Source organism: Nicotiana tabacum, chromosome 17 (assembly GCF_000715075.1).
Source record: "Nicotiana tabacum cultivar K326 chromosome 17, ASM71507v2, whole genome shotgun sequence".
NCBI lineage: Eukaryota > Viridiplantae > Streptophyta > Magnoliopsida > Solanales > Solanaceae > Nicotiana > Nicotiana tabacum.
The window spans coordinates 104,836,017-104,857,660 of record NC_134096.1 but is presented as its reverse complement, the minus strand read 5'-3'; the positions used below and the strand labels follow the sequence as shown (position 1 = coordinate 104,857,660).

The following is a 21,644-nucleotide window of genomic DNA, read 5'->3' as shown; positions in this document are numbered from 1 at the left end:
ATAACTGAATTTGTTGTTTTGACATTGCGGAGTTCTTGCTAAAGCGTTGTAATCTTCTACATAAATCTTAGTTGCTTCTACCACCATTAGAGATGGGACCTATATAATATCTCATTTGCAGACAAACATAAAATCATGTTATATACACACACACAATCCTTTGCATTTACACGAGACCATATTCAGTGTGGGCGTTTGGGTGTATATATTACAAAATCTTTTTTGTTTTCACGTTTTTCTTCTTTTTACTTTCATTTCCCCCCTTTTTCTTAACCTTTGATGCAAATGTGTAATCCGATTAGATTCATAATTTTGCTAATCAGAAGCTATTAAACTATGGGATGTTTCATATTCCTACAACATGACACAGGCAATTTTTATTTAAAAAAGAAAATTCAGGTTAACATAAAAAGGTTTGTAGAACGTGTTGTTTACATAATTGTAAGTGTTTTTTTTCGCCTAATTATACGATGGTAATGTCATCTAAAATCTAGAAAAAAATAATACTTTTAATTTTCCTAATTTTAGAATTTACCACGTATAGAGTTTTCCAGTTTTAACATCTCCCAAAATCCATGCACCAAGTCTCGCAAAAACCAAGTCCTAAAGATTAGATATCAAAAAGAAAAGTTCAAGAGTAGCTCAGTCACAGTTATATTATAGATCCTTAAAAACCTCTTTAACATAGACATAACAGTTCAAGAAAGAGAAGAAAAGATCCAAACATAAAGAGAGAGAGGGAAATGAATCCACAACATAAACATGGAAGAAGCAGGTGGAATGGGAAGATGGTGATGTTTGGAGTGTTAATTATGGGATTATGCATTACTGGTTATGTAGCAGGTCCACCACTCTATTGGCATCTCTCTCAAACTATTTCTTCCTCTGCCCATTATTCTTGCCCCTCTTGTCCTTGTGATTGCGCTACTCGGCCCCTTCTCTCTTTTCCACAAGGTACGTACCTCTTTAATTAATTTCCTCTCTTGTTGTGAACATATATCCTTTAATATATCACATGCTTATTTATGATAAACCGCATGCACTTTGAACTCACTGAATCTAAATTTTAAATTTTCGGATATTTGAGAACTAAGACTTGAGCCGAAAGTCTATCGGAAACAGCTTTTTTACCTTCTCAAGGTAGAGATAAGGTTGCGTACACACTACACTCTCAAAATCCCATCTGTGAAATTACACTGGATCTTTTTTTTTTTTTTTTGGTTATATTTGAGAACAAATGGTGGGATGATTAGGCTAGTAAAGTCATAATTTCATTGTGGTAGTATGTACGTTAATTTATGATAAACCGCATGCACTGTAAATCCACCGACTTCAAAAATTTTGATTCACATATGAAAGAAAACATTTGTCTTGGAATTGACCTAATATTCATAAGCTATGGAGTCATTAAGTAAATATAAACAGTTCATAGTTACTCCCTTGATGTTGAGATGTTTTCAATAGTATGTTTGGTATGGATCACCTCTTTATTTCTCTTTCTCAGGTGTGAATGTGACTTCTTTTACAGGTCAGTTTTCTCAACCCTTAATTTGCTAGTTATTATTGTAAGCACCTTTTCTTGAATGATAGCTTTTCTTTTTCTCCATTGTCCCACAGATTGCATGGAACATGATCTGGGGGTGAGTGAGGAGGAAGAGAGAAACTTCACGGCGTCGTTGGCGGAGGAATTAAAGCAAATGGAGAATGAAACAACGGAAAATCAGAGAAGAGCAGACATGGCACTGCTGGAGGCAAAAAAGATGGTGTCTCAATATCAAAAGGAGGCAGACAAATGCACTTCAGGGATGGGAACTTGTGAAGAAGCTAGGGAAAAGGCTGAAATTGCTTTAGAAGCACAGAGACAAATCACTGCTATGTGGGAACTCAGAGCACGCCATCAAGGATGGAAACAAGACCTTGTTTAACTCTTATAGTGTCTAGATATAAAGCAAGTAAACTGGCATTTCACCAGTTTATTATTGATAATATTCATCCAAATGTATTAGTGCCTAGCTAATCAGGAAATTTCCCTAACAATAGAAGTCATTTTCTTAAAGCCAGTCAATGTTATATAATTATAGAGAAGCAAGAAACTGAAACAACTCCTTCTGTTCATGGTTTATCGGTTTGGATTCACTTCAGGAAATATATCTTTCTCTGTACGTTCATTCATTCTGTAGCAAAATCGGGTTGAAACTGTCGCAGTCTTTTGCGATTAAGATAAAACATTCATTTAGTTATCTACCTGTACTGGTAGAGAGCAGACAGCAGTAGGTACCGATTAAATAGTCGAAGTTTGGACAAACTAATCCGATCCCCATCATTAAAAAAATCAATAGTTATCGCGCCTGAATTTTAAATGATCGACAGCCCCAAGTGATGAGATCATGTCCCTTTTTGCTTGGAGCACTATAATCTAACCAATGAGAATAGTTCTCTCCGTTGAAATTGACAAAGAATGGACAAACTTTTATAAGCATCTTTGGGGAAGAAACTGGAAACAGAGGTATTTATTTCCTGTCTCAAGACAATCATACAAAAATCAACAACCCTTGCTTTTCCCATTCGAAATATAATGCACTATGCGCCGAATGATAAAGAAAGAAAAGAATTCCTAGCATATTAGGCAGATACCAAGTAATGTGATTTTATCTACAGTACTAAGTCTTACATGAACCATACTACAATCAGCTTCCACCTGTCTGTCTATTTCCTATATCAGTAAGCTAGAGGTGTTGTAACACACGTAGATTGTAATTCTATCAAGGGCAACTAATCCCCTCATCGAAGTATACTGTGAAGGTCAAAACTATTAAAAAGAGACTCATGAAATCACGGAGTTGAGTTCATTATGGAGGAGGCATCGAACTGAGAAACTACTCCTTCACTCAAGAGGCGCATTGCAGCCCCTCGTGAGAATTTCCTCGCAAACAAAAAACAGGGGACCAGAGTAGAATTATTCCGACACCACTCTGTTCTGTACTCAGTTTCATAGTAAACATTGTTGATATCCTGTAAAAATTGGAAGGGAGAAGTACAAAGCAATCAGTTCAGTAGGCAAGATATCTTGATGCAATAATAACTAGAGTTGAAACAAAAACAACTAGAGAAGTTGAATAAATGACTAACAAAAAATATTAAGAAAGAAAACAACTAAGGAAGTCAGAGAAGGGAAAAAAAGAAAAGCAAAGTTGAAGCAACAAAACCAACTGAGAAGGTCAAAGAAGAACCAAAAGGCAAAGCTGATAAAAGAAAACCAACGTGAAAGTCAACAAGGAAAACCAAAAAGGAAAGTTGAAGAAAGAGAAGTTGAAACTAATCCAAGATGAAAAATTAAACAGAGATGATCATAGCCAAATTCCTAAGCTAGAGAAAGCAGAATATTATACACATCCTATACTACCTTTATTCTCTTGATCTGTACAGGCCCAGCATCCGCATAGCTAAATGTAATAGGATGCCAACCCCTCTTCTCCATATTTGTCACAGATTCATTCCACTCTGTATAGGTTATCGTTCTACGTTCAAGTTCTCCTTCAAAACCATGCATCTGTAAAACAATTAAAAACTAGAACCTTTAGTCTCACAAGCAATCCACGAAGAGAATTCCTTGGAATATAAATTGAACACGACTACTTTGTGTGTGTTATCTACAAGAATGGAGTTCCAGGAAAAAAGATGTGTCGCAGAATCCTGCGAACACGCAAGAAGAATAAAGATGGAGAGTAGCCTAGATGGACAAGTCTATTACTTACCGCCAATAATGTCTGCACATAGTGTTCATCTGGAATGCAGTTGTGCTGCTTTTGAAGTTTCTGCAAGGTTCATTGCAAGGTTAGAAGAAACAAATGTAACTTAAAAAATGAATGCTTGAGGAAACAAAAGAGTGAGCTAGCATCTCTACTTGTACAAGGTCGAGGTAAAGCTGCATAAATACTACCCTCCCCACACCTTTATTGGTGCGATTTACGGCTTTGTTGTTGTTGTTGTTGTTATTGTTGTATACTTAACAAATACTTCAAGACAAACTCTGAAGGGAAGGAAACCCAATAGGAGCTGATATCGAGTAATCGAATTCCATATCAGTTGCCTGGTGGAGGACCGCCCTCCATAGTCATCCTCCGATGCCCTAGAAAATAAAGGAAAAAGGATAGAGTATATATATATATAGCCTAAGATATGATTAACTACTGCAGTATAGTTTATTTGTTATTAAGGAAAAAAGTGTGATACTGGCCTACTTTGAAATATGTCCCAATTGGTTAATGTGGTAGTGTTGGCATAAGAGTATGGTGCTGCAAAGGAGCACGCGCAAGACAAGGCAACCACGGAAGTGGACAAAAGAGCCCGAAAAATGTGTACAGTGGATCTCCTTTCCTCACATATTAATAGAGCCAAATGCATCTACTTTGCAGAAGGCACACTAACTTACCATATTCTTTTTCCCCTTACTGGCTTCCAGCGATGGACGTCTCTGCAAGATTAAGATCCTGAAGCTATTAGTTATCAGATAAATGAAGCATATCGGATATTGATATATGGTGCATCAACGTAAATCCACATTAACAGTTCCATTTAGAGAATGTAACTGGCAGTAATTATAAACTAAGGAAGGCATTATTCATAAAGCATGTTGAATCATCATGGGTTTAGTAAAAATGGGCTTTTAGGCTGTTGAGGCTAAGCAATCTATATATATATATAATTGAGGGACATTGGCCAGGTGATGTGGCAGTCCTCATTGACCAGGAATTACATTTATCTAATTTCTCATTTTTTTAGTTTTCTCCTCTCATTTTAATAGGATACTCAATTATTAAATCTAAACAGTTAAGCTATTACAAATGAAAAGCACCGTTTCAGAATTTTCGGCAAACCAACCGTTACAAAGCAAAACTTTCACGTTTAAGTTCATCCAAACTATTAAGGTTTAATTTAATTGCACCTCTTTAATACTCCAAATAAAGAGGGATATATCAGTGTTTTAGAATCCTCCAGAAACAACTCAAACAAAAATTTACAAGTTCTCAATTTCAATGACGACAAGCAGGCCAGTGAAGATTAGAAACAGTCGTTTAAAATCTTCATGTTTTCAATTTCAAAGGCACCAAAGCAAACCAACATAGAAGGTAGGAAACTTCATCTTTGGTTAGTGATTGTTTTCATGTATGTCTAAATTAAATTTCTCTTACTCATCCCGGGCTTGTATTCGTTTTTCCATCTTGGTGTCACAATCGTCGGTTCAACTTTGGTTGATGTTTGACTTTATTAAATTCCTTTTTTTCATCCAGTGACCTATATTAGTTTTTACGTCTTTGCGTCACCATACTTGGAGATCGGTAGCATCATTATGTTTTGCCAAAGTAATGAACAATGAGCCCGAGTATGGAGATTTCGGGGAAACATTTTCCTCCTCTTCTATTCTTGCTTTCTATTTGGCTTATACGTAGTGTTTGTCCTGAGTGCGTTTTTTAGCAAAAATAGAATAGTGAAAAAAGAAAAATTGTGAAAATCACATTAGTCAAGAAAAGCAAAAACCAAGCAGAGATGCTTGCTCAACCTTTATATAGAAACTTTATTTTGTATCATCGCTGCACAAAGGAATAAGCAGAGTAGTTGAAAAGAAAGAAAGATAGTTGTTTTAAACTAGCAATCAAAAACTATCACCATTTTTCCCTGATCCTTTTCTGAGACAAAAAATCCAAAGAGTGACTAATTATAGAGATGTTGGAAGAATGGAAAGGGGTGGGTGGAATAGGATCCAAAGAGGCTTTATAGACAACAAACCATATAAATAAAGTAGGAAAACACATATGTTTTATATATTCTGGTCCTCAGTAGAAGTATTGTTGCTTGATATAAATCTTCCAATAACCAACCTATTCTCTCTTTTGTTTTTTTTTCCTCTGTATAATATTTGTGTTGTATTTTCGTCGCTTTGTTTCAATTCACATTCTAGCTCCATTAGCTAGAATTGCAAGCTAGAGAACACTTGTATAATGCTAAAGCATATCACATTTCACATAAATTCTTTTACTATATATCTCTTTAATGCTTCACTTTTTATAGATAATCGTGCTAAAGGGAGACAAAGGAACATAATGTCCCACCGTCACATAAAATCTCAAAAGCCCAAGCAATCTACCGCTGGTTTGATCCTCTATTTTTTTTGTTTTTTTTTTGTTGTTGTTGAATGTGTTAAGAATTAGCTCTCTTTTTTTCCACATTTTTCCTTTCATGTTAGTGGGAGGCCTGGAGCAATAAAACATGACATATTTTTGTTGAAGAGCTAGACCTCTAACACTCAAAATAATCCTATAAGTGGGATGAGAATACACATACTCATGTATATTTTAATGTTCTTCGGAAAGGCTGTGAGTGAGTATAGGTGAAGAAGTGGTAAGAACTTAACTCATGTTCAGTTTAAATGTAAAGGATTTCTTTTTTGCCTTCAAGACTTCAGCTCAGTTTGGATGTTAGGAATTTCCGTTACCTTCAAAAGGTCTATAATTTATTACGTGAAAATATAATATTCATGCATCTGCCAATATTTCAGCAAGTTTTGATTGCTATTAGCTATTGTTATCAATAAAAGAAAAACCAGCTAGCACTTCATATCTATTTTTTGCTAACTATGACTACCTTACTACCATCCTGATCCATCGTCACCCTTCTTCATGTTTCTTTATAGAAAAAAGGAGACATTGGAGCAATGAATCATGAGTTGATAAAGAATGCTATTGCCTTGATATCGATTGAACTGTTAATGCAGTTTTACCAGTTGTAGTAGGTTGTTTATCCATTATCATAGTTCATGGTAAGATTATGAATAAATAATTGGTTAGTAAAGATTGACTTTCTTTTATATGATACTATTATTTAATCTTATTTTAAATTCCTTTAAGATCGCGCAAAGCGCGAGCTAATTTACTAGTGCTTTTTATAACCCTGAAGCACCAATGCTTTATTAAGCATGTATACCTTAAACCTTATAGCACTAATCACTACGATTGCAAATTTTGCAGCATTTATTGACTAAAATATACTTGAAGATTAAAGAGGGAAGAGCATGCGATATGAACCTTGCAGAACATCTTGAAGACTCGAAGGACAGCATCATCATCTGCAACCACTTCCGCGTGCTTCCTGATTAAAGTGATCCACTGGACTAAAATGTCAAGTCAAAACTCATAAAAGCATATAGTAATGAATCATACTATCATGTCACCACAAAGCAGACAGCAGATTGTATTGATTTGAGATAATATAATTTTATGAAAACACCCGAGCTTCGAAAATTTAAGACTAGATTGGTTATAGGTACAAGAACAACTTTAACTTTAAAAGGAGAAAGAACTGCTGGATGAAACTAAAGATGCTTTTTTTTATTTATCAGAATCTAAAGATGACTTTTAAAGAGTAACAATAACTTGGGCGCCATAAATATCAGCAAAAGAATATTTCTTCTCATTGAGATTTGAGAACGACCTTTACAATTAATAGGTGATTAAAACATTTTATCAGGCAAAAACCAATCAATGCCTCTCACCTTTTTTTTTTGGATAAGGTAATCAATCCCCCTCACATTGATAGACAGTCATGCAATAAGTTAAGGAATTCAAGCCTTGATCTAACAAGAAGAAATTTTATGGGGTGTATGTTCATGCAGAGGCTAACTAATTCTTTTATCCACAGATGTAAGTTCAACAATGACCATCAAGCTGGCGGGTATTCCCTTCTGAGAAAAATCTTTAAACTTTTAATAGTTAAGTATATAGGTTGACATATTTCAAATTTATAGGTGCTTTTAGTTGAGCTTAAATGGAGAAGTCAGGATTCAAATAGCTAATCCCACTTGTTTGGGACGAAAGCATAATTGTTGTTGTCGTTTGTATCTGCATAAGTTTTTTGCAGACCTCTTTGATTCCTGATTCTTTTCACTTCTGCACATCCTTTTCCATTTTGTAGGAGTCGGTAAGTGCTTCTCGTCTTTGCTTCTTCTTTTTTTTAATAAGTATTAAGGAATTTTATTAGAAAAGGATCAGGACTAAGCTAGTGCAACAAAACAAAGTTACAAGTTGTGCAATTCCGTAATCATATCTAACAAGGCATCTATGTCCTGTACAAAGGCCAAGTTGCACCAAAAAGCTAATAAAGAAAACGCTCTAAGCTTTAGGCTAAGAATGTTTCTCTTGTTGCCTTCAAGAGGAGAACCAAGTTGCCATACCCAGCTTGTCTACACGCCTATACTCTATTTTTTTTTGAAAAAGGTAACAATTATATTCTTCAGCACCCATAAAACGGGGCTGGTATCTAATTTACAAGTACAGCCCCTGAAAATCTTACAGAGAATCAAAAAGGTCTAGTAGTGATTCTACATCACCTATCAATTGTTCTTTACACCAAAAGTGAAAAAGAGAAATACAAGAACTCTTGATTTTCTGTGTTGAACTGCTCTTGCCTTCAAAACATCTTGCATTCCTCTCCTTCCAAACTGTCCACCATATGCAAGCTGGAACAATCTTCCACCATTCCTTGTGACAGGTTCTTCCCCTAATACTGTTCCAGCTGCATATCAGGCCAATGGTGTCTTTGGGCATTACCCAAACAATACCAGCTAGTGCTATAAAGAGCTGCCAAAGTTGTCTAGTAATAACACAATGTAAGAAAAGATGCTCATTGGTTTCTTCTTCCTGTTGACATAGAAAGCATGTAGAGCTGGTCTGAATACCTCTTCTTTGAAGAATTTCTAGAGTGAGGCAGGCTTTTCTTACCACTAACCATGAAAAGCAAATAACTTTGAATGGTGCTTTGATCTTCCAAATCTTTTTCCAAGGCCAAGGATAGTTGTGGTGTCCTCTGGATGATAGATAGTTGTATGCTGCCTTGACTGTAAATTTAGAGCCCTTGCCTCCTTTCCATGTAAGAGAATCCTCCGCCTCACTTAATCCTGCAAAACCTTCTAGCATTTTGAGAATCTCAGTAGCTCTAGTGACTTCCCAGTCATTGAGAAGCCTTCTGAAAATTAGGTTCCAGCCCTGGGAGCTCCAAGTTTCTTCTACTGTGGCATTAGGTGAAGTGGTGAGATTGAACAGATCAGGAAAAAGATCTTTCAATGCTCCATCAATCCAATCATCATGCCAAAATGATACCATCCTCCCATTTCCTATCCTAAAACCTGTGTTTGTTGTAAGCTCCTCCCATAGATTCCTGATGGCTTTCCAATTGCCAACTCCATAAGGAGTTCTCACTGGTTTGGTGCTCCAGTGTCCTGATTGCTCATACCTGCAGTTGGCAACTTGTCTCTATAAGGCTTGCTTCTCAGTGTTGAATCTCCATAACTATTTCATTAAGAGACTCTTGTTATGCAAACTTAAGTTTCTAATGCCTAGACCGCCAACTCTCTTGCTGGAGATGAGAGTGTTCCGGTTAACAAGATGGGAGCCTTTGGACTCCCTGTTGCCTTCCCAAATAAAGTTCCTTCTCAGTTGGTCAATTCTTCTCCTTACTTTGGCTGGGATAGAAAATAAGGACATGATGTAGGTGGGTAGGGAGTCCAGGACAGAGCTCACTAAAATGATCCTTCCCCCTAGGGATAAGTATTGTGCTTTCCACCTTGTAAGTCTCTTTTCACATTAATCAAGTACCCCTTCCCATATATCTGCAGCTTTGTTCTTGGAACCCAAAGATAATCCCAAATACTTAGTTGGTAAATTTCCTACTTCACAACCCAAAATGCCAGCTAGAATTGGACTGTTTGGAACTACATTAATAGGCACCAACATGCTCTTACTCCAGTTAACATGAAGACCTGAGATACCTTCAAAGACTGTGAGAAGCAGCCTCAAATGCATTAGCTGGGCAGGTTCAGCATCACAAAGAACCAGAGCATCATCTGCATACAAAAGATGCGAAATCTTCATGCTATTAATTATGTTCTGTACTTCAAATCCCTTCAAGCAACCACTGATAGTAGAGGCTCTCATCATGCTACTCAGCCCTTCCATGGCTAAAATAAAGAGGAAAGGAGATAGAGGGTCTCCTTGCCTTAAACCCCTCATTGAAGAGAAGAAGCTTTCAGGAAATCCATTAATCAAGACAGAATACTTCACTGTACTGATACAAAAAAAGATCCATTTAAGCCATTTATTCCCAAAACCCATAACTTTCAAAATATTGATCAGGTACCTCCAATTAACATGATCAAATGCCTTTTCGATATCTAGTTTGCAAATAATCACTGGTTTCTTCTCCTTCTGTATACTATCGACACATTCATTAGCTATGAGAGCAGCATCCATAATCTGTCTTCCCTTGATAAAAGCCACCTGATGCTTGTTCACAATTTTATCTATCACATTCTTAAGTCTTTCTGCTAGAGTCTTGGAAATAATCTTGTAGATGCCCCCAATCAGACTGGTCTGAAGTCTCTTAATTCCTTAGCTCCACTCTTCTTGGGTATAAGCGCCACGTAGGTGGCATTTAAACTCTTCTCAAAAATTCCCAGAGTGTGAAAATTGGCCATAGTTTGTAGGATGTCAACCTTCAGAAAATCCCGGCACGCAATGAAAAACCTCATCGAAAAACCATCAGGACCTGGCGCTTTGTCTATAGCACATAGCTTTAAACTATGGAGAACTTCTTGTTCCTCAAAAGGTCTCTCCAGCCAACTTTGCTCCTCATCTGTAATTGAAGCAAAGTTCTGAAGAGTAAAGTTAGGCATCCATGCTTCTGTCTCAGAGTATAGTTGTTTACAAAATGAGATGATTTCTCCGTTAATTTCTACTGGTTCAGTGATTTCAATCACATTAATCTCCAACTTGTCTATGGTGTTGAATCTCCTATGTGCATTAGCCATCTTGTGAAAGAATTTGGTGTTCTTATCCCCCTGCTTTAACCATAGAATTCTAGATTTTTGCCTCCAGGAGGATTCTTCATATTTGGATATTTCCTCAAAATCCAAAGTAATATTGGCTTTTTGTATCAATTCATCATCAGTGAGATTTCTTTGTTCCTGCAAAACATCAAGAATGGTTAGTTGGTTCAAAAGCTCTGTCTTCCTCTTTGCTAGATCCCCAAAGTTAGTAGTATTCCACTCCTTTAGTTTAGCTTTCAGGAGTTTTAGCTTTGTTGCTAAAATAAAGTCTGGGTGTCCTTGTACTGCAAAAGATAGCCACCAAGCTTTAACCAGATCTTTGAAGCCAACCTCCAACCACCAATTTGCAAATTTAAAGTATGATGGTTTCCTTTGTTCCCAATCACCACAAGTTAGCTTAATAGGACAATGATCAGAAGTGATTCTTGGCAAAGTAGACTATCTAATATTTCTAAAGTGTTCATCCCATTCAATGGAAAAAAGAAATCTATCAATTCTCGAAGCAATTACCTGATTGTTCCCTTTGTTCAAAGTGAAAGAACCCCCAAAAAGTGGTGGATCTACTAACTGTAGATCATTGATTGCGTCAGAGAAATCTCTCATAGCTCTGGTGAGACGATGATCGTTGCTTCTTTCATTTGAGTGTCGGGTTGTGTTGAAATCCCCACAGACCACCCATGGCCCATTACAAAGTCCTCTTGAGGCTGCCAACTCCCACCATAAGTCTTGCCTCTCAATTCTGGAATTTGAGGCATATACCCCTGTGATGAACCATGAGAAATCTTGGCCTATTGCAGTCAATCTACAAGAGATACTCTGACTTCCAGAAATAATCAACTGCCCTTCTAATATCCTTTTATCCCACATGATAAGAATTCCCCCACTGGTACCAATGGCTTCAAGATTTACAAAATCCACCCATCTACTCCCCCATAAATGTCTGGCAACACGAGATATATCACCTTGTATCTTTGTTTCTTGAAGAACTACTACATCACATCTCCATTCATTAAGAGCAGTTTTAATAAGTCCCTTTGTCTCCCCATCATTCAATCCCCACACGTTCCATGATAGTATGTCGATCTTCATTAATCAACTTTGAGGGTGCCTCTCCCCCTGACCCTAGATTGTCCATCTTTATATTTAATGCCTGATTTTAACCTCTCTAATTGCTTCTGACCTTTTGGTTTTATTGCAGTGTTGCTTTGGGTAGTGATATCTTCCATCTTCTTATGCCTTACTGTCAATCTTCATGAATAAAGACATGGCATCCCCTTCACACCCTTCAAAATCAACCCCAAATTGCTTACTTAGTTTGAGAACACTCATATGCACCCACAGTGAAGCTTCTTCTTCCGCCCTTTGAATTTGCATGTCAATTGGAATAGCTTCTTCATCAATACATGCATATGGATCCCCAAAAATAACCAATTGTTTGCTACCATCATCTGCATGCAATGAATCCCATTCTTTGATGCGTTGACCTCCCTGGACTGAGTGCAAGATTAGAGGAACCTGAGCCAAGTCCTCTTCGATGCCCAGAGTAGAGACGTTAGAAGGAGAAGAAGAATTGAGTTCCAAAAGCATAGGATCATAATAGTCTTCCTTCATCTCTTTCGTCTGCTCATTCGAAGACAGAAACATCGCTGCTTCCAAAGATGGCAATTGAGATTCAGAAATTTGCCTAATGTCTAAATTAATAATAGGCCCATTAGAGTCTTTAGAAGTTGGGCCATTAGAATCCTCATCAGCTGGGCCTTTAGAGATAGCCACATGTGGTCCCTCAAATTCTTGGATCTGCATCTGAAATAAAGGGTCAAAAGAATTGGGACCCACACTAATTAATTCCTCAACTTGGGTTGTTAGGGTTGGGTCTTTGCACCTACAATCAGATGATGGATCTGTCAAAATTGGGCCCACATGAATTAATTGTTTGTGGTCCGGAACTTCTTTTTGTTTAAAGAATTCAGCATCCACCTCACGTGACTCAGGCACATGTGTAAGTTTTTTAAAAATCTCCCCTTCATTCGATGTGCCCACGTGACCTAGGTACTGCTGCGCCGAATAAGTCCCATCTTCAAGGCTACCCTTATTAACCAATAGATCTTCTCTCCTCCCATCTACACTGGCAATCGGAGCAGCCATCACCGTCGCCGGAACTTCACACCATATAGGAATTTTGTATAAATACCCATCGTTGTCTACCTGTATATATCTCGGAACCTTACTTCCATCTCCCTTCACTTTGATTCTAGCCCAGTGTAAATGGTTTTTTAATGTTGTCTCCTCCTCCGTTTCAATCCAACCGCCACATTGATCACCTATTGCTTTGAAAACTTTCTGTGACCAGAGGTTAATGGGAAGACCCAGGAGCCTAATTCAAACCCAATTACGCTCCACTTCTTCAGGCCAACAACCAGTAGTAGGTTTCCACCATTCAAGGATCACTTTGGTCTTCTTCCAATGTCATTCACCTTTAAGAACATTTTCGGCATCCTTCGTTGAAGGTAGTTCAAACAAGAACTGAGAATCGTTCATCTCGTACACATTCACACCAAAGGTAGATTTCCATGTGTTACAGGCCCATCTCCTGATATCATTTAGCGTTGGAGTCTCCTTCGCAGGAGTCATAACTTTTCCAACTATGCACCTTCTCAGCACATCTTTATCCGATAATTCTAAACCCCCAGGGATGGTGACTTTGGAATTGTTGGATTTGATCGGAGAAGATTTCGTCCCTTCTGATGGCCATCTACTGGTTCTGATTACTTCGTTGTAGGACGACTCCCACTGTGGATTTCTGACAATAGGGACATTCTTCTCTTCTTCTGGGACATTTATGAACCTTTGTATCTTTTGAGCTATTATTCCCCACCCTGCCTTTAATGTAACTTCTGGTGTAATAATTACAGACCTGCTCTGCCCCTGTACAGCAATGAAACTGATGTACCTTCCATGTTCATTGTATTTAAGAGTGCAATAAAATTCTACATAGTGATCTTTCATATTCCACCTCCTTGTTGCCCTGCCATGCTCCTTTGAGGCCACATTAAATACCTCTACGACCCACTTCATGACTTTGAGGCTTGAGGCTTACAGTTGCTTTCCTCATCAGGTTCACGTTCAACCCAGTCGAACCAAACTTCAGACCTAGAACAATTTTTGGTAATGTCAAAGGATTTAAAACCAGCATGATAATAAATCCTGTCACTATCCATATTAATAGAATAACACGATTGGGGTTTAAACAATAATCACAGTAGGTGAGGGGGTGAATTCCGGTGGAGAATCACACCAGAAAAGGTTATTCTTCAGTCCTAGAAAGTAGGAAAGAGAAGTGTCTCGGTAAAGGTGCCTGGGAGCATTTTCAAAATTTCTCCTGATGGAAAATATAACTTTATTGGATGCTATGCAGCTGAAGTGGAACTGATTAAGTCGGCTTGCGAACATAATTTGGAGAAAAACTCAGCAGCTGAAGTGGAACTGATTTCTGTGCTTTGAATGCTCTCAATCAGACAACGAAGCTCATTAAATTGACTTTCTTCTTCAGCATGCTCTTGGAAAAAGGAGAGTCCTCCATCTACAGCAGGATATATGACCTTGTCCTCGGCAACACTGCCATAAGGTAAATCTAAAGGTTAAAGTTTCAGTTTGAAACAGGAACATAAAGCCCGCTCTTGATGTTGTGGATGTGAATTCTTATGTCAGCAACAGTAATTGCCCACATTACAGTTTCTAACGCCTACACTCTATTATATGCCTAGAATTTTGTTTTTCGGGAAATAAATGGACAAGTTTACTCCACGAGCGCACCTAAATAGGTTAATGAATTTCACAGTTAAGGTTGGCGCAATAATGATGTTCTTATACAACAATTTGAGGTGGTCCTATCAGTATATGTAAATCCCCATTTAACTAAGATGGAAGGGCAATTACCTGTGACCCTTTCCGCCATTTGCTCATTGGTATATAGGGTGACATCTTTGGGTTGTAGCGGGCTTCCTTTTTATCAAGAAAACTGGAAGACAAGTAGAACCTCATTCATTCACAGTTAACGCTAATAATATGAGAATGTGAAATGATTCATCGGTAATCCAACCAGATCCTCAAATCCTGAACGCAATTAAGGGGGTGATTCACTGCAGAAGGAAAGAAAAGAAAAAGAAAAAACTATATCCAATCTACCTGTCAACAAAGCTCCTTGGAGAAGCCATCAAGTAGTTGTATATGTAGCTAAAGTTGTACAGTGGAACACAGCTGCAATATCAACCATTACACAATTAGAAAGGAATCTTAACAACAGGGCACAACCATAACTCAATAATTGGGTGAAACAAACAGAAGGAAAATGCATGGATAAAAAACTGAAAGACACTACATCTTGACATATGCTCTCTCGTGATTCATTAAGGAGAAGCCGAGAAGATAGGTTGCATAGACACTAGTCTCAAGTGCAATTGCATGCTGGACGATTTGCCCTACGTGTCTTGTTCTTATCCAATCATATCCATGTCTAATCAACATGCTAATGGATAAGCATCTGTGCTACGCATGTCTAGATAAGTTGTATAACTGTTTCTTATTCAATAGGAACCCAAATTCGTATAGCTCTACTGGAGTCTTGATATCTAACACAAGTATTAATATTGCCTCCAATGCAATTCAGATGACCCGGTTTAGAGTAGTGAGTTAACAAAACAGAAGTATGAATAGGTAAATGAGTTTGAGATGACCAATAAAAGAATTCCTCTTAGTTAGATATATACTCAAAAGGAATGCATGTATAGAGATTGATCGTCAAAAGAAACTTCAAAATAATATGAAGGATGTTTAGAAAGATAGTAGACTTTTCCATTTCAGGGAAAGAATCAAGTAAATTGGGGTGCACGAGAAAAGGGAAGTATAAAAAACCAGTTGGAGTGCAGATGGTAACAATAACTGAAGCAATTGCTGATCATGTCATGCATCAATAGCCGCACATGCATGCACACTAAGAAGCCACCTACACAGACTTATCTGAGAGATGTCATACATCCAGTGTTTGTTAAGTAAAAAAAAGTACCTGTCCGACAGGAGAACGAATCTTTGATTAGCTGGATCATCAAGCGCTGCCCCAAGTAATAATTTCTCGGCTTGGATCATACTTGATTCTCCCCAGGCTACCTGCAGGTCAATCTTAATATCAATCTGGTAAAGATATGAAAGTGATAGAAAGAGCAAAGGGGAGTGAATTAATAATACTACACTGTTAGATGAGAAATTATCTGATACAGGAAACATCACATCAAAGTTTAAAATTTTAAAAGGCAAATGATATTGAATTTTTAAGAGTCAAGAAAGTTGTACAAAATACAAACAGAATATGGGAATAATGTCAAACAATTTGGTACGTCGAAAAAGAGAAAAAGTGTCATAAAAATAGGGGTGGATGGATAACCAGAAACCAAAAATAGTTTCTAGGTTGGTGCAAGAATAATCTAAAAGAACTTAAGGTTTTAAATCTAAAAAACCAACATATTAGAAGAATTAGTGAACCTGCATGAAAAAGCTCATGTCACTAAGAAATGAAATCACTTCAATTACAAGAAAATACTAAAAAAGAACACAATGAAGATATAAATTTCTTTTTCTATTACAAACGTAGCAACAGAGTTAGCAAGTAACACCGCGTACCTTGGTGCTATTAGTCAATTGGCGGTTATAGAAGAAAGGCGATCTTGTAGTAGACTCATCAAACACAAAACCTGGCTCCGAATGTATATATATCGAGAAATTACCAGTCTCTGCATTCTGCATACACCAAAGAGATTATGGAAAAATTGAAAAAAACTTGATTCAGATTCTGAAACAGCCATTACGCACTAGTAAATTAAAAAATAACTTGAAAAATCATCTGACCTCGAAGAAACTTCCCCAAAGGAAATCGAGAGGCAAATTGCGACGGACTAGAAAGAGGAAAGCAACTTTAGGATTGCCGCTATAATCAACAGCTCGAGATCTACGAGAAATTGAAGAAGTAGAAATAGAAGAAGAAAGTTCCGAATCGGAAAGAGAGTAGCTTTGGAGCTTCAAAAAAGCTAGCACGCAAAGAGTAAGAGAAACTATAACCACAAGTTTCCACCACAACCACAACACGTTTCGCACTGATATTCCGGCGGTCGCCGCCGGCGAATTCTTCTTCATAGGTTTGAATACTCTTTCCTCCTCTTCTTCCTTCTCCTCCTGAAATTGAAACAATTCAAATTTGCATCAGAATCGCACTTTCTCTAGCTGTGTGTGTATAAATACGTATATTTATGTGCGTGTACAACTGTACATTGAAGAGGTGGCGGTTGAAGGGAGAGACGACACCAATTGCTCTTTCCTTCTTTCTTTTTTCACAACCAAATTACAAGTATCTTGCTTCCCGTGCTTTGCCTTTTTGTTTTCTTCCTTTGTTGCACAGCTGTTCAGAAACCAAAAAAGGGGGAGATACTGACGACGTCGTTCCTCGCACCTTCTAACTTTCATTTCATAAATACAAGAAGAATATGGTCCTTGGCCTACAATTCTCCCATCTGTCTTATGTCCCACAGAATTGTGATTTCGTGTTCAAATGATATGTTTAATGTGCTCTAGATGATTAAAAACTGGGGAAAAATAACATTGAGCTAATATCACAATCAAACAAAATTCCTTAACATAATACTTAAAAGATTTCTAATTAAACTACTCTTAGGTTCACTTTCGAGAAGCATATATAGGTGGAGTTATTTCCAAACAATCGTAATTTGGAAATCTTTTATAGTTAGACAATATCAATTTTCTGACTATTTAATTCTTTTTAATCGGTAATTATGTATCATAAAATTATAATTTAGGACTTTTATATTTCAAGAATTAAATGTTGTAAGAAGGTGCATAACAATGGTATAAAAGGTATCCTTTTTTATTCGTCAACACTACTATAATTGAAACGTTTATAAATCCACAAACAACACTGTATAGAAAATGGTAAAGATAATGTATTCCATATGCATAAAAGGAATGAAACCACTATTGTTTGGTGGCTATTAACTTTCTATATGTCACGACCCAAAATTTCACCACAAGTACCGTAATGGCACTTAGTATCTAAAAATAAGTAAGCCGATTAAAATTACAATTCAAGCCAAAAAAAATTTACCTCCCAAGACTGGTAATACTGAATCACGAACTCTAACTGAATACATGAAATGATCTCAAGGATCAAATACTCAATACTGTTTGATTAATAATTAACAGTACAATAAAATGGAAAGACTCCAAGGGACTGCGACGACCAAGCAGCTCTACCTTGAATCATTGCGATCACATATTAATTTTGTCTGAGCCTGATATCTTCAATACCTGACTCTGCACAAAAATGTGAAGAAGTTTAGTATGAGTACACCACAATCGATACCCAGTAAGTATCAAGACTAACCTCAGTGGAGTAGTGACGAGGTACAGTCAAGACACTCACTAGTCTTATAACATGTGCAATATAGTATACAAAAATAATAGGAAACAAATAACAATAATGGCAACAATAATCAACTAGTGATATACACAACAGGGCAACAAGAACAGCATTTACATTGCTCAACAAATGATGAATACAAGTACAACCAATTAATCAAGCCCTTCAAATACACATCTTTCGCCTATATGTTTTTCAAATAATAATCTTCAGGATATAATACTTTCCAATAAATATATTTCGAATATACTCCCTTCAAATAAATATCTTTCAAATATAATTCTTTCAAATATAATTCCTTCAAATAAATATCTTTCAAATATAATTCTTTCAAATAAATATCTTTCGAATAAAAGTCACCTTCTGACACCTCATTTCAAAATCATAAAATACGAGTCTCAACCCACTTTCATATTTCTATTGTATCTCGTGCCAATTTCCTTATCACAACCTCATGGACAACTCACTTGCCAATATCATCATCATTTACTCACGGCGACTCGTGCCCACATTTCATATCACAACTGCACGGACAATTCACGTGTCAATATCATCATTTTGTTCACTCACGGCATCTCGTGCCCACATTTTATTTCATAATCCGCCTGACAATAGCCACAGGCTCCCAATTTCAGCATAGATCAGACTATTATCAATTTACCAACAACAAGACAAATTACGCAAGATATAAAAATAAACATAAGGAAAATCACAACATCACATGAAAATTACCAACGCAATACCCCACATCATCACATAAAAATTATCAACACAATAACTCCACATCATCACGTATCATCCCTGACAATAGTCACTTTTATCTCTCATATAGCCACCATTATCACTCCTATAATAGCCTCCCTTATCCCCCACCCTTACAATGTCAATAGCCACCCTTATCGCTATTCTAGCCACCCTTATCGCTCCGTAAAATAGCCACCCTTGTACCCACATAATATCAATAGTGAAATGCCACCCTTGTATCCTCATAATAATAATTCAAATCACACAACAATTTACACGGAATATTATCACGATAACAAAACACAATCAATTCCTATCACAATTTGCCAAATGATCACAACCAGTTCTAATGATATAGTAAAATCAATAAATTTCTCAAAAATAGCCTAAGGCTCCACGCAACGTATATAAAACGTCAAAACAATCAACATAGATGGAAAATACTCAGTATAGGGCAACGCCTTCATTAATCTAATTTCTTGATAAATATATTAATACCTCAATTTAAACTTATTTAATTAATTATTTGCATATGAAAAAATTCATAATATAATTATTTCCAGGAATTATCAAATCCACAAACACACGAAATTCACATAAAATTTCAAGTCGCAATCACACCAATTTATCATATAAATACAAACTCAACAAACAAAGATTGAGGTATGACAAATCACGGATTTACTAAGTTTTCACAATTTTTTAATTTAATACATAAGGGCGTCTATGAATTTTGACCGATATAATTTGCACATATAAACCAAGTACGTACTCGCCACCTCGCGTATATGATTTTCAATTACACAATTTCCACATAAGACTCAATGTCTAAGGGGTAATTCCCTCAATCAAGGTTAAGCAAGATACTTACCTCAAAACCGCGTAATTTCTTACTCTACTATGCCCTTACCTCGTGAATTGGTCTCCAAACGTCCCGAATCCCGATATTTTCCTTGAAAATCTCTCAAAAGTCGCCTCTCCCCAAGCTCCAATTTGTCAAAAATGGAAAATGGGGCGAAACCCCCGTTTTATAACTTAAAGTTTCTTTCCAGGTGCTGCCCTCGATTTCCAGCCTCGATTTTTCTGACCTCGATTTTCCAACCTCGATTTTTTTTCAGCCTCGATTTCCAGCAGAAAAATTCCAGCAGCTGTTTAAGTCCAAATTTTGATCCGTTAACCATCTGAAACTCACCCGAGACCCTCGGGACCTCAACCAAATACACCAACAAGTCCTAAAATATCACATGAACTTAGTTGAAATCTCAAATCACATAAAACAACGCTAAAACCACGAATCATACCCCAATTCAAGCTTAAGGAATTTAAGAATTTCTCACTTCTACATTCGATGCCGAAGCCTATCAAATCAATTTCGATTGACCTCAAATTTTGCACACAAGTCATAAATGACATAACGGAGCTATAAAAATTTTCAGAGTTGAATTTTGACTCCGATATCAAAAAGCCAACTCCCCGGTCAAACTTCCAAGTTTAAATTCCTATTTTAGTCATTTCAAGCCTAATTTAACTACAGACTTCCAAATAAAATTTCGAAAATGCTCCTAAGTCCAAAATCACCATACGGAGCTGTTGGAATCATCAAAATTCTATTCCTGGGTCGTTTACTCAAAAGTCAAACTCCGATCAACTCTTTTCATTTAAGCTTCAAAAATGAGAATTGTTCTTTCAATTTAATCCTGTATCATCCGAAAACCAAACTCGACCATACACGCAAGTCATAATACACATTACAAAACTGCTCGGGATCTTAAGTCACTGAACGGAACGTAGATTCTCAAAATGACAAGTCGGGTCGTTACACTATAGCTACCATATACATAATTACTTCCTATAGTTACTATTCAGTTGTTACGGTTGTGTATTCACATGTATTCACGCTAATGTATTCATGAATACAGCAGCAAAAAACGCCTAAAATCAGGGCGGTCCAACTGTACGCGCATGTATTCACATGTATTTGCGCCATGTATTCATGAATACAACAGTAAAAAGTGCCTAAAATCAGGGCAGTCCACGCGCATGTATTCACATGTATTCGCGCCATGTATTCAGCAAAAAGTGCCTAAAATCAGAGCAGTCCACCTGTACGCGCATGTATTTACATGTATTCGCGTTGCTCAATTCATGAATACAATTGTACGCGCATGTATTCACATGTATTCGCGCTATGTATTCATGAATACAGTAACGACAATTCCTTAAAAATAGGTATGTCCAGCTGTCTAAGAGAGAAGAAAAACATAAATAGCGTATTTCATGCCTTATTTTATGCCTCAATGGTAGTATATACCATAAAATATTTATTTTGCTATAAATATAAAATGTAGCTATAAAAAATAATATTTTAAAATAATTTTGATTTATAATAAATAGGGTGTACGGAGGTAAAATTTCCTTTAAAAATCCTGAATCAGAAATATCAAATTGAAGATATTCCAAACAGTAAGCATATAAGACTAGGTACTTTCCCCTTCATAGAATTAGGAGAAATTCTGAAATCTGTCAAGCGTTGAATGGATGCAC

At 36.8% G+C, this 21,644-nt stretch overlaps 3 protein-coding genes across 4 annotated transcripts; 1 reads left to right on the top strand and 2 right to left on the bottom strand.

The window, feature by feature from the left end:
- Window positions 1-475: 475 nt before the first annotated feature.
- LOC107820204 (uncharacterized) lies at window positions 476-2,193 on the top strand. Its single transcript, XM_016646434.2, has 3 exons — window positions 476-954; window positions 1,505-1,528; window positions 1,618-2,193. The coding sequence occupies exons 1-3, from the start codon at window positions 744-746 to the stop codon at window positions 1,923-1,925; spliced, it is 543 nt and encodes a 180-aa protein (XP_016501920.1). The 5' UTR covers window positions 476-743; the 3' UTR covers window positions 1,926-2,193.
- A 302-nt stretch (window positions 2,194-2,495) lies between these two features.
- On the bottom strand, window positions 2,496-17,446 carry LOC107820197 (glycosyltransferase BC10). 2 transcript variants are annotated; one of them, XM_016646426.2, is made up of 11 exons: window positions 17,193-17,446; window positions 16,775-17,098; window positions 16,550-16,666; window positions 15,939-16,039; window positions 15,062-15,133; window positions 14,813-14,894; window positions 7,083-7,163; window positions 4,433-4,474; window positions 3,756-3,815; window positions 3,404-3,550; window positions 2,496-3,012 (listed from the first exon to the last, which is right to left on the bottom strand). In XM_016646426.2, the coding sequence occupies exons 2-11, from the start codon at window positions 17,057-17,059 to the stop codon at window positions 2,833-2,835; spliced, it is 1,167 nt and encodes a 388-aa protein (XP_016501912.1). In that variant the 5' UTR covers window positions 17,060-17,098; window positions 17,193-17,446; the 3' UTR covers window positions 2,496-2,832. The 2 variants fall into 2 exon arrangements, with proteins under 2 accessions (XP_016501912.1, XP_016501911.1); XM_016646425.2 differs by having other exon boundaries at window positions 15,939-16,051; window positions 17,193-17,366.
- LOC142171599 (uncharacterized) lies at window positions 9,616-12,746 on the bottom strand. Its single transcript, XM_075234781.1, has 2 exons — window positions 11,387-12,746; window positions 9,616-11,014 (listed from the first exon to the last, which is right to left on the bottom strand). Exons 1-2 carry the CDS (start codon window positions 11,963-11,965, stop codon window positions 10,412-10,414), a joined length of 1,182 nt encoding a protein of 393 aa, XP_075090882.1. The 5' UTR covers window positions 11,966-12,746; the 3' UTR covers window positions 9,616-10,411.
- Window positions 17,447-21,644: the final 4,198 nt, after the last annotated feature.

What these genes read in the sequence shown, in the direction of transcription:
- LOC107820204 (XM_016646434.2), top strand. Translation starts at nt 744, where the DNA reads ATGAATCCACAACATAAACATGGAAGAAGCAGGTGGAATGGGAAGATG. An exon ending in CCTTCTCTCTTTTCCACAAG is followed by an intron (nt 955 to 1,504) that starts GTACGTACCTCT and finishes TCTCTTTCTCAG; the next exon opens with GTGTGAATGTGACTTCTTTT. An exon ending in GAATGTGACTTCTTTTACAG is followed by an intron (nt 1,529 to 1,617) that starts GTCAGTTTTCTC and finishes ATTGTCCCACAG; the next exon opens with ATTGCATGGAACATGATCTG.
- LOC142171599 (XM_075234781.1), bottom strand. Translation starts at nt 11,965, where the DNA reads ATGAAGATCGACATACTATCATGGAACGTGTGGGGATTGAATGATGGG. An exon ending in TGAACAAAGGGAACAATCAG is followed by an intron (nt 11,015 to 11,386) that starts GTAATTGCTTCG and finishes GATGTTTTGCAG; the next exon opens with GAACAAAGAAATCTCACTGA.
- LOC107820197 (XM_016646425.2), bottom strand. Translation starts at nt 17,059, where the DNA reads ATGAAGAAGAATTCGCCGGCGGCGACCGCCGGAATATCAGTGCGAAAC. An exon ending in CCAAGGAGCTTTGTTGACAG is followed by an intron (nt 14,895 to 15,061) that starts GTAGATTGGATA and finishes CTTGTCTTCCAG; the next exon opens with TTTTCTTGATAAAAAGGAAG. An exon ending in TCTTCAAGATGTTCTGCAAG is followed by an intron (nt 4,475 to 7,082) that starts GTTCATATCGCA and finishes TTAATCTTGCAG; the next exon opens with AGACGTCCATCGCTGGAAGC.